The 12,548-nt window shown below is 38.3% G+C and overlaps 2 protein-coding genes across 2 annotated transcripts in view; both read right to left on the bottom strand.

Annotated features, from left to right (window-relative positions):
- Window positions 1–385: 385 nt before the first annotated feature.
- Window positions 386–10,237, bottom strand: ppp2r5cb (protein phosphatase 2, regulatory subunit B', gamma b). Its single transcript, XM_055149488.1, has 13 exons — window positions 10,015–10,237; window positions 7,208–7,318; window positions 6,580–6,672; window positions 5,683–5,813; window positions 5,525–5,584; window positions 4,202–4,310; window positions 3,597–3,650; window positions 3,337–3,507; window positions 2,357–2,484; window positions 2,152–2,253; window positions 1,443–1,515; window positions 1,221–1,334; window positions 386–899 (listed from the first exon to the last, which is right to left on the bottom strand). Exons 1-13 carry the CDS (start codon window positions 10,081–10,083, stop codon window positions 768–770), a joined length of 1,347 nt encoding a protein of 448 aa, XP_055005463.1. The 5' UTR covers window positions 10,084–10,237; the 3' UTR covers window positions 386–767.
- The window catches only part of hsp90aa1.2 (heat shock protein 90, alpha (cytosolic), class A member 1, tandem duplicate 2), a 6,393-nt gene continuing 3,968 nt past the window's right edge, over window positions 10,124–12,548 (bottom strand). The window contains exon 6 of the mRNA XM_055149296.1: window positions 10,124–10,214. Coding sequence (XP_055005271.1) covers window positions 10,124–10,214 — 91 coding nt within the window. The remainder of the gene's footprint in view (window positions 10,215–12,548) is intronic.

Here is a 12,548-nt window from a genome sequence, read left to right as displayed (position 1 = left end):
CCTGCATTTTCAAAGCTCAAAACCCTCTGTTCCATCTTGTGATGTCATGAAGTGATAGTTTTTTGTACAGTACAGATTGGAAATTCCAAATCTGAAATAAAAATCAAAAACATTCTAGTGAAGGTGCATAAAGTTTAAAAACACAGAGGAGCACTTCCTGTATTACCACGACATCACAAATTAGAACAATGTTTTCCGATTCAGAAAATAACCTAAATATGCAGGGTTTGTGTGTTAAAAGTGTGAATGAAACAAAACACAACTCTGGATATGTTTGGGATGAGGAAACATCATAACAGACATAAGAAAAGCATAATATAGTCCCTTTAAACTGAAATACACAGCAGTGGTTAGAATTTTGTGTCAGTTTATAGAAACCAAAACATCCGTAAATAAAAGTTTATTTTATACCAATTCATAGTACTGCAGGCCATTTTTAGCATAACTATAGCTTAAGAGTCCTTTAGTATGGGTGAGACATGACATTAGATTAAAGCACAAATAAAAGACAAATGAACAAGATTTATTAAAAGAATATTTCATAACTAAGTGCAGCTCTATTATCCGTTTACACGTGTGCTTGGGTACAGCCTACAGACACAACATGGCCGCCGCGCTGTAGATGACCTGGGGAATGTCCACTCTAGAGTTCTATGTCGCTTTAAGGGACAGTGTTTTGTGCTGGAGGTCTCTGGGGCCGATAGTTGCTGCTGGTTGGTTTTGTGGTCTTCTAGTTTTTGTTTATAAGATCTATGTAGGTCATGAGTCTAGTGTCCGTCGTGTGTTATCATCTCCTCCGCTCGCCTGTGAAGTTCTATCGCCGTAACCGTGGAGATGTCTTTGGGAAGTTCAGATTTCCTCCTCATCAATGGCCGCTCCTTTCGGTGGTCTTTAGAAAGCTGAAGAAGCAGAAATAGAAAAATCAGGACTGATTTTGACCCTCTTCTCCTCTTCATCCTCTGCTTCATCTGACCCTAAACTTGGCACCCTCTGCTCCATCTGACCGTCTCCTCTTCATCCTCTGCTCCATCTGACCCTTCTTTCACTACATCCATAATTCTCCTCCTTGTTCTTCCTGTAGGCCTTCTGTTTCCTGGCAGCACTAACCTCAGCATCCTTCCACCCAAACTAAACCACCTGACTTTACAAACTTTAAATCAGTACCACATATTCCCTCAGATGTTTCTTAAAAGGTGACACATTCCACAGTTGAGTCTCACCTGTGTGGCTTCTTCCTCTACTGTTTTCTTTAACATATTGACGTCATCTAAAACTGGACCGTCTGTTTCCATATCCATCGGACTTCCTGATCCGGAGTCAATATACGTCAAGAACTGCACAAGGGAAGATTCATTCAACCATTTGTTTGCTTTTCAAATTAAATACGACTTTACTGATTGTGTTTTTGTAATATTGGCACTTAACAGCAACAGAAAAATTACCTGTGGATTTGACTTTGCTAAATTTTCTATCTTGAGCCACGCCTCTTCCCTCTCTTTCCATTTGGCTTTCTCTCTAAAACACAAAGGAAACACAAAAGGTAACATTTCAAGCTGAGGTACTAGACTTTTTTCTTCTAAATGAGTACATTTATTTTGTCCCTCAAGAGCATATAAGATAGGGCTGAATGCTTGTGATTTTTCTGAAAAGCATTGCAATTACATTTGAGATTTGAATAATTTGATGAATTGACAAAAAGACTAAACCATTAACTGACAAACTAATAAAAGGATCACATTTCAGAACATGTTTGTATAAATCTAAACTACAGGGTTAGAAGTTTTTATGTAGAGTAAGAGGAGATTTTGTTTTTTGTGAAGGAAATTATGCTACTTAAAAAAGGTAGGAACTACGCCAACAGATTTAAAGAAATACTTAATACAAATTGTGCAAAATAAACCTTTATGAGCTTTAAAACCATGTTATGATAAGAGTTGTATTTTGAGAGATTCATGCATGTTTGAGTATGCCCAGAAAACGTCCCCTTCTTCCCTTTACCCCATAGTTTCACAAAAATGTTCAAAAATATTGCCCTGCTCTTTTTCAGTTTCTATTATCAAATCATTTTAGTTAAATTGAAAAAAAAAAAAAAAGTAAAAATTTACAAAATGTAAAATAATGATCTTTGCACTGATCACAGTTGAGACTTACTTGCTTTTCTCAGCTTTAAACTGTTGTGTGCAGTCGTCAAACAACTTCTGGTTCATCTCCATGAAGAGTTTAAGAGCGTTGTAGATGAGACCGTGGATCGTCCTGAAAACAACACATCGCATTAGTGCCATTTGAGTTATTATCTGTTGGATGAACACACGGTCACTCTCAGTGGAGTTGTATTAAATAAATGTTGGCCTCTCACTTGTTCCAGTGTGTTTTGGAGTTGCGGTAGAGCGCGGGGAACATGATGGGTAAAATCTTGGCTGCGTTGTCACTGATCAGACTCATGATGTACTCGTTATTCCAGTAGTAAAGGGCCCTCTCTGCCACCTGGAAACACACAGGGACAGGTTCAGGTTAAACATGGACATGTATAGATGGTGTAAGACTCAGTTATATTTATGATAAGTTAAAATCCCACCAAATTAAGTCAAAATTAGAGAACTTCAAAACTATCAAAACATGTCCTGCACACTTTAAAAAGGCACTGTATGTAAGATTTATATTTGAAATTCCATAAACATGACCTAATTCTGTCAGGAGTGCAGAAGCAGCTTGTGTAGAGCTCGGCGCACAAGGTAAAATCAGTCACTATGAATATATATATAATAATATAATATTTTATTGTACAAAAGGAGATTATTTGTTTTAATTATATACGATTCTACACCTCCTTGGTCAGTTCTTTCATTTGTTTGATATGAGAGCACATCCATCACAAACAAGCCAAACCACTAGATGGCGCTATAGGAAACATGTTACACATTGACCATCTACCATCACTAGATTTGTTTTGGTATTATATTTGGTAATATTTTTGTGCATTAAACTAACTACACAAAATACCACTACAACTGCAGCTGGTGTCATCAGCATTCCATGGGGCTGTGATGCTGACTGTAAGCACTGCTCTGTCTGAGGCTTTGTTTTGAACATAATTTGACCAGAAACAAAATAACATTACAGTCACGAGCTAGCTAGCATTTGGAAACAGTTTTTCAGTCACTCTCACCGTTTTTGTTGAAAATGAAACCCCTAAATAGGACGTGAATGCTTCCAATGATCACAGGCTCCTCAAAACAATACCTTTCTCTAAACTTTTTTTTTGGCATTGTTTGTGAATGTGAGCATTGTGTCACCATGGTAACCAAGGGGAACATTCCAGCATTGCCTCTTTGTTACCTGGAAGTGTGGGCTGGAGACACACTTGGCGAGCTGTCTGAAGAGTGGCTCCTGGACCTTGACAAACTCAGAGGGTTCGATTACGTCCAGAATCTCCTCGAGCTCGTTCAGAAACATCACCTCTTTAGGGCTGTGCGTCTTTGGCCAGTATTTTAACAACGCCATCACCACCTGCACAATGAGAACAGGGGGGAAATGAGGAAATACCAACAAGTATGATGGTGCTAAACATGTGCTAATGATATGAGAGTGGGTCTTACTGGTTCAGTGAGCGTGCTGTCCTTCTCTAAGAACTGTACCACACAATATGCCAGCTACAAGGAGACACAGACATCACATGAGACACCTGTGGATTTGGAGTCTACTTTGTCTACTTATCTTGCTGTATTACTCTTTTCTTAAACTAAATTCTAGCTGTTTTAATCTGTGCTTTGTGTGATTACTTTTGTAATCATTTGGTCAATCTTACATTTTTATTCTGTTACTGAAATAATAGCCAATCTTATCATTAAAAGGTACAGGGTGTAACCTTCTGGAGCTGGCACAGGAGAAGGCCCTGCTGCAGGCCAAATAAGAGTCAGGTTTGTGGAAAACCCGCTTGCAGTAAGGACACATGTTTTTCTATGGTATTCTTTGCTAGAAAGTTACATACTGTGGCTTTAAAACATTTCGGTTTATGTTACTTTTACCAAATGTAATTGTGACCATAACCTTAATAAATATAAATCTTGAGTTTATTATCATCTAGTTTTTAATTTTACTCTCATTATTCCACTGCCATCTGAGAGAGGATTTGGCTTTCAATAGCTTTGCGATAGCATTGGCTTTTCAAACATAATTAAACTCATGGTAGCTGGGCTCTTACCTGTGGGTGATAGACACTGAGAGACTTGACTTTATGTAACGGGAGAAGGACTTTCAGAAGGAATATTTTGTGCTCTTCTTTTAATGGCAACGCAAACCCGTTTATAATGCTGCAACACAAGAGGAGCTTATTACAGTCCAGGTCAAAACAACCATGGAGAAAAACATGAGTGTGCTACTGTTATCTAATATATCTAATTGATTTGTTGCATTGCTTTTTTCAACTTTTCTAGGGCACTGAAATATGCACGGCTAGATACAAAGATCCCATGCAATATTACGAACTCTGTGTTCTTAATAAACCGAATAGAATACCAGGTTAGCAGGTTTTATACAGAGGACCACCAAATTGACAGTACACCCACACTACCCAACTGAACCGTGCCCAAGCACAGATAGCCCCTAAAGCACAGCACGTTTGTCCAGTGTGAGTGCAAATGAACTGTGCCAGACTTTGGCCAGGTTGAGAGGAGGTGGGTCAAAGCACGGGACAGATGCTCACGTAAGCACACATGCACGACTTTAGCGCACCTGATAAAGCTCCCATACTAATGTTCCTCATACAAGGAAAACAGGGACTAAACTCAGCTAAGCAACAGAGAGAATCGTACTGTAAAAGGGTATCTCCAGGTTTGACTACCTCAAATTTAAGACTTTTTTTACAACCTTTTTAAGACCACTTAAATGAAAATTAAGACCAACATCGCACCCATTATGCGGGAGAAAAACACACAGATCCAATTCAAATAATGGCCAACGACTTCATCTAGAATCTAAGAGCCACTGTGGATTACACTGACACTTCCCCATGATCCATCCAGAGTCTTCCTCCACTGTACTGATTGTTTACTCATTGCCGTCAGCACCAGAAACCAAAGTATTGTTTGCACATACTCCAAATTAGATTCACATTACATGATTTCACATTGTTGTTTTTTTTCCCCTCCATTTAAATTTAAAAAAAAGAAATTTAAGACCTTCGACAACAAAATTTAAGACTTTTTAAGACCTTAATTTGGGAACATGAAATTTAAGACCTTTTAAAGATTTTTAAGACCCCGCCGCTACCCTGTGTAAAGAGGGCTCGAACATGGCCCGGGAGAGATCACTAGATTACTCAAATATGCATGGATAACATCTAAAACCTTTTCAGGCATCCAAGTAGAAAGCTCCAAAGTGTCAACATTTCATAATACCATACCCCTTCTTCAATTTACCATAGAGGACTATATATTACACAATTGCAATTCATCTTTATGCCATCAGAAACAATAGACGGCGATATAAATATTAACAGGTGATACATTTTGGCAGTTAAACTTACCTTCCTAAAATTTCCAGTAATTCTGCTATCCCATTATGATGCTCTGTTTCATAAATAAACCTAAAAACAACACACACAACCATAGTATTAGTAATGACAATATTTTCTCTCACTTATTCAAATGATCACAATACCAAACAGAAGACATCATGACTCACCTATAAAATATGTTATTTATCTGTTTCCTAATGTACGCCCTCAGACCCAGGAACTTGCCGTAGATTCGATGCAGAGTGGTTTTTAAAAAGTCCCTTTCTCGTGGGTCTTCACTGTCAAACAATTCTAAAAGCTGTAGGAAAAAACAAGACAGAAATTGAATTGAATATGAGATGAAGAGAAAGTGTAGAGCGCTTCACTGGGTCATAAAAAATCTTTAAAATCACAATACAGGTGGTCTGCAAGGGTTGAGTTGAAATCAGAGCAGAATGTAGCACTTACTTGAAAATGTAAAAATGGGCAAGGTGCAAACCTGGGTCTAAAAATATTAAAAGTCGTTTATTACATGGGGAAGGATGCCGACGTGTTTCGACCAGCAAGATGGCCTTCCTCTAGGTATCATTGTGTTGGCCTCCCTCCATGTATTAAAGGACGTTTAATATTTTCAGTCTGTCTGCCTCGGGTTTGTACCTTGCCCATTTTTACATTTACAAGTAAGGGCCACATTCTGCTGAGACTGAAGTGAATATGTTTGAAAATGATACAATGAGCTCAACTGACTCGAGATTCAAGCCCTTACAGTAATGAAGAAAAGTAGCCCACTAAAATATACGGGGATGTGGGGAACTGTTTTATAACCTATGCAGCTTATGGGCCATTAAAACATATCATTCGGTATTTTACTATTTTAGAGTATTTGGGACATCATAGCAGTGGTAATTTGTGTAAACAGGACTGTCAAAAAATCAACACCCAGATACTATAAGCAGAATCAAATCTAGATACTCATTAGAACAGGTAAACACTGAAAAAATAAAAGCTTAAGGTAGGACAAAATGTGCTTTTCCTAATTGTCCTAAATAGTTTTATTTCAGATAAATGAATACCACTGTACGTACCTGCATTACAAACTTCTGGTCAATATACTTTTTGGCTATGTTTGGTTGAAAGTCTGGGGACTCCAAGAACCGCAGAAAGAATTCATAAACGAGCTGTGGAACAAAGCAGAAGATGAAAACATGTTACAAAAGGTCCCACAAACAACATACTGACTCCTAGAAATTCCTGAAACTGAAGTCCTGGTTGTAGCCCTGCTCTAGCCCTGGCTCATACCATAGACTGTATAATGAAAGTGGAATCAGAGTGACATGAATTAAGGCTAGAAGATACAGCAGCTACATACAGAAGATATAGAATCAACCAGGAGCTATGTCTGGAAAGGCAGGCACACAATCAAAGAGCCAATTAGGAGGAAAAGAAAGCACCTGATTGGTCTGTTATTAGGGTTCATGTCATGATTTACAGACAAAATATTGAAATAAAAACACCAGGATCATGGAGAGTGTTTTTTTTTTTATAGGTCAGAATGAGACAGCAGTGTTTACCGAAACGGGCCACCGTTTTTCAATAAAAGTCAATTGAAACCAGACCTAGAAGGAGGCGCCCATCTTCACTTCCTATTTAGAACGCAGCGAGCGCTTTAGCTAAGTCAATTTAAAGTCTAAGGATCAGACTCGTGTTCAGTACCTGTAGATGTGGCCATGCAGCCTCCAGCGTGGGCTCGTCCTCCTCTGGGTCAAACTCTGCTCCTGTCGGGTTGGACGATGGAGGCAACGCCCTGAACATGTTCACCGCAAACTGTCAAAACAAAAACAAAAATGCATTAAAAAAAATCATCATATCATTACTTGTACAAATCCAGCATGCCAACGTCACACTTCCGGACAATTTGCAGTGACATTAAGCTGGAGGGGTTCTGCATGTTTGTCTGTGGAGGAATGCTGAGCTCTTACTATGCTGACAAAATGCATACTTTCTCAAACACGGTCAAATTAGTTTAAAGTCTGAAAACTCAAAAAATACTAAATGGATTTAAACAACATATTATCATGAGCTTGTGATCAGTACGAGCGTTTATGGTCCTGTTTAGGCGTTTGAATTTTGGACAAAAAAATGAGAGTGACTAACTGAAAAACTGTTGACTAATGGTAGGTAATTTGTGACTAATACAATTTGAGACCGACTTGTTTAACAGCACAAATCAGCTCACCTGTAATTGCAAATAATTAAATTCTTTATGACCAGATTGTGTTAAAACAAAGCTCAGATTCTATGTCTAGGTTGAGCACCAGAGCTTCAGTGCCTCTAGTTAGCGTAAACCCCCCCAAGGAACGTTGATGACATCAGCAGCAAAGCATCAATAAAACGCTCTGACAGTACACAGCGGACCTGTTTTGACCCCTAGAGCTGCTTATACAATATATCTCATACACGTTGGAAAACTCATGCCCAGATCCTTTAACATGAGGATATGGCTCTGTCCAGCTTTGGTACCACATTATTGTGAATACTTTGATGATAAAAGGCCTGCGCTCTCTTCAAACCGCTCTTGACTTGAATGGGGCCAGAGCGGAGGAGAGCAGAGGACAGCAGAGGGGAGAGTCTGTATTTTCATGCTGATTTTGTCTCTCTGTTGTTGAATTTTCTGCAGCTCTGATCAAAACAAAGCGCGCAGGATGAAACAGGATGTGGCTAAATTTGCACCTTGATCAGCTGCTGTTTACCGAATGCTTTTGTGACACTGGTTTCGTTAAAACATCAAAAAGCCCCAGTTGTTTTGAAAGTTAACGGCTTAAATTTCTCAGAAAGCAGATTTATAATGTGATGAAAAGACTGTACGCACCACAATTAAAATGAAAAGTACAAAAAAAAATTTAAATTAAGAGGAAAACAAAACAATAATTATAACCAAAGCTGAAGTTAGGGGCGGGCAATATTGAACAAAATATATCTCTTGTTTTGAGTTCAGAATCCACTTTGGGCAGTCTGACAGAAGTGTGTAAAAATCTCCAAAAATTACGAATGGAGAAACTAAAACTCAAAAGTGAAATAAGAAAAGTACAGAATGTCATCATACTAGAATTTCAAACTCCATAAATACTAAGGACTGGACTCCATACTCAATACAGATTCCAAAACCACAATAATAAAATTAAATAATAAAAAACTCTTTCTTTAGACAACAGAGTGGGATTTTCATCATTATTTCATGGTCCTTTCTTTTAAATTGCCATGTGGTCTTATATCTGTGTGGTCCATGGGCGTATACTAATTTTTGTGGTCTTATGGTACTTGTGCTGATACAGCTCAACATCATTCTAAAAGGAAAGGTTCACTTCTGTCTTTTTAATGTGACATTTTTTATTAATGATACCTGCTTGCGAGTATCTGGATTTGATACTAGCTTTAATATCCAAAATCTGCTTTTCAATTAAAATTATTGATAATGCTAATTCTATTCAGCTCTCCTTGAAATCCAGGAACAAAAATCCAAGTTAAGACTGCAAACGCAAGGGAGTCCTCCAAGTATGATAAAATGCCTTTTACTTGCTTGACTGATGTACATAAAATATATAAATTGTTGATCAAAACGATTATTATTATCAGTCCAACATGAAAAAGCCCACGTACCACAGTTTGAGAAACATGCATTAGTTTACATAAGACCCACACACGTTCGGGTCAAAACCAGGCCAGGGATATTTCATGAGTTTCCAGAGACGAGACCGGAGCCAAATATCCTCCCAAAAGGAACGAACAGGAAACAGAGCTGAGCACAGGAGCCAGGCCTCAACGTGACATACAGTATTTCTAAGATTAGAATTAATAATTACACAGATAATGCACTAAGACCATGAGTTATCTTAAAAAAATGTTGCCTTGTTACAAAAAAAAAAAGCCATCCATTTCTTCTGGGAGTTCACGCTTCATTGTGGACAAACCCTCTCATTCCTTTTTCTGGTTAATACTTTATATATTTAATATACATTACAGATGACATGGAATATATAAAGTTAGATAAATGGTTAAAAAAGGTTAAATAACTCCTCAAATTAGCCACCCTTTTCCATAGTTATTTAACTTTTTTCTTTACAAAATAATTCCATATATCTTGCTCTATGTATTTCAGGTACAGGTAATTAAGAAAAAACACTGAATGAGAGGGAGAGTCCAAACTTTTGACTGATCATCTATGTCCCAGGCTAAGGGAGTCACGGTAAAACCCCTTTAAAGCAGAAATAAACACTAAATCCACTACTAATGCTATTAACCTGTGTGTATAGAGTTTTAATAGCATTATCTACTGTTTCTAGGCAGTTTTGGCTGTTTTGGTGGTTAATTTCTGGACAAAAAGGCCGAAATCTAAATCTGTAAATTCCAGCATCCCCTTCAGTCCTCCAGGTGCTGCCCAGTTTAGCAGCTCTATTTGAAAAGTGGCTGTGGGCGGAGTCACTTTAAAAAGTCACTTTAAAATCCCCTGCCCTGGTACTAACCATGTGCACCACCTCTGGGTAGATGGGCTCTGTGATGACGTTCCTGTTGTGGGTGATGTACTCCACCATCTCGCTGAGCGCCGCCCGTTTCACCTCCTTCCATTTTAAATCACTCAGAGGGTCGGACACGAAGTCGAACAGCACACAGCACTGGCGCAGCTTCTGGATGAACAGTTTCTCCTGCTCCGCCGGGGGGACATCTGAGAAAAGAGAGGACACGGAGTTAGAGAAAATGGTATTGCCGTTTACCTTTTGACAGATAGAAAGGTTTTGCGGATTAGGCCAGAGTTTCTCAACCAGGTATACGAGAACATATACTTGGTTTGAGTTCAGATTTAAAAGAAAGACTGCACTGAATGGTATTTGAATGTAAAAATAGTCTTTGTTGTACATTTTACACCCTTAATACATCCTTAATAATTCTTCTGTAGATACTCCAGACAAAAAAGGTTGGCAACCACGGGATTAGTAGAAAGAGCATTTACACATGAAAACTACTTGAATAATCTTTCAGAAACTTAGACTATGTTTACACTGAAACAAATCCGCGTATCACCATATCAGAAACGATTTGCGTCCAGACACGTCGTTTTGGTGTCCGCACTCCTTCCCTATCCACACAGCTTTGAGCATATTTGTTTACATTTTATAGAAACAAAACTTAAAACCGCATGGCTAATTTGCATAAACTAAGCGCTCAAAACAGCTTGCTATTGTGCGCTGATGTGGTTCATCTTCTACCAGACTAAAGGACATGACTCAGTGGAATATGAGTGCTTTTTCTGTGACAGAAGGGGTGTTCTGCTGATGGTGAGTCTGTTCTGTGCTTCTATTGCATTGGAAATTGCTCATATTAAACATTTCAGAGATTATACGTCTGCAGGTCGTACACATAGACCGAATATATGAATGGACATATATTCTAGCTTCTTAGCATTTTAACAGTGAATTACTTTGTGGCGCACAGACCTACGTCAGCGTTTTCAGGTGTCCACAGAGTGCCGGATCAGATCTGTACTCAAATGAATTCATGGGAACTGGCAGCACTAGATCGTTCCATCTCTGAAGCAATTTTCCATCATATTAGTGTGGACGAACACTGCAACCGCAACGAACATGACTCAAATACGTACTAGTGCCGACGGGGCCTTAAATTCCAGGCAAAGCGACAACATCTCCATGGTGACGAAGGCACACAGTGCACCATTAAGTGTTATCATATAGCCAAAAAAGAACCAAAAAATGTCCCAGTATACTGCAAAGAAAATGTACACAGTCCTAAAAATTATTGTTCCAGTTTTCATATACTGAACAATAAGCTGATGTAGTATTTATCATGACAGGCCTAGCTCTGGATTCCTAACAATCGGCATCAGTCATGAAAAAACCCCACATCGGCCAATCTCCAAAAATAGCCCAGTCCCTGCAACAATCCAGTGTTCAAAACTACAATGCAACAGGCTAATGAAGTACATATGCTGTCCATGTGTTTCCAGATATGAACAGACCCACCGGTGCAGCCTCATTACTGTGCAAATTAAAAATCACTAACGCACAAAGCTCTGTCACGGAGCCAGTGTCCTCTTAGCCTCATCAGTGCAGCAGCTGCGCCAAATAAAGTGAAAAGTCAGCCAAAACAATGAAACGTTATGAGCAGAGATTTACACTAACTGAGGTGAAATCACAATATGGTCGCAATTAGCAAACAGACATGAGACATCTCTTTATTTATTTAGGTAATATAAGCCCTCTAGAGAGAACTACATGTCCTTGTGTCTCCGTGGGGTCTCATTAAAAGGTGCTCTGTGTAACTTTTCTAGTGGAGGGTCCGCCACCTGCTTGTCTCCATGGAGATATTACATTATTGCCTTAAGTATTCCACAGCATGGAAATAAACTTGGTAATCACAATAGAGACAGGTTAATGTTAAGATCTATGGAGAAGCAAGCCCGCACATGGTAAGAATTAATGTTTTTCTAAGGTATTTTTGAGCTATAAAACACCTATAAGTGAACAAATACAAGGCAGACATGTTTAATGCCAAACCAAAAAAATTAAATCTCCATAGAGACAAGCAAGTAGCAGAGTCTCCACTTTAGAAGTTACAATGTACAGCTTTAAAATCTGCTAACTAGGGCTTGGTAATATGACAAAAGCATAAAAAAAAAAATTCCTACACATATAATCAATCATTACTTTTTTTTTTTTTGTTTTTTATCTCATCTTATTAAAGAAAAACAATAAAATTACCTTCCAATATTAATTTCCTCCACATAAACAATACAGTGTAGTGCCTTTAGTTAGTGGTGAATTATGTATGTAATATATGTATGCTAAAGGCACTACAACAGACTATTAAACATTACCATTTCAAAAAGGTCAGATTTCATTCCTCGAAGTCTGAGCTCTCCTTCAAACCACAAGCTTTTACTGGCAGAGAATTGGCTGCAGACCGCCCCATTTAAAAGTCTTACTATATAAGTGACTATTAGAAATGACTGAGTCTCTGTTGTAATTAAAATAAAATTAGTTGC

Source organism: Boleophthalmus pectinirostris, unplaced genomic scaffold (genome assembly GCF_026225935.1).
Source record: "Boleophthalmus pectinirostris isolate CB_2022bp ecotype Guang Dong unplaced genomic scaffold, ASM2622593v1 HiC_scaffold_13, whole genome shotgun sequence".
NCBI lineage: Eukaryota > Metazoa > Chordata > Actinopteri > Gobiiformes > Gobiidae > Boleophthalmus > Boleophthalmus pectinirostris.
This window is presented reverse-complemented; position numbering and strand designations above follow the sequence as displayed.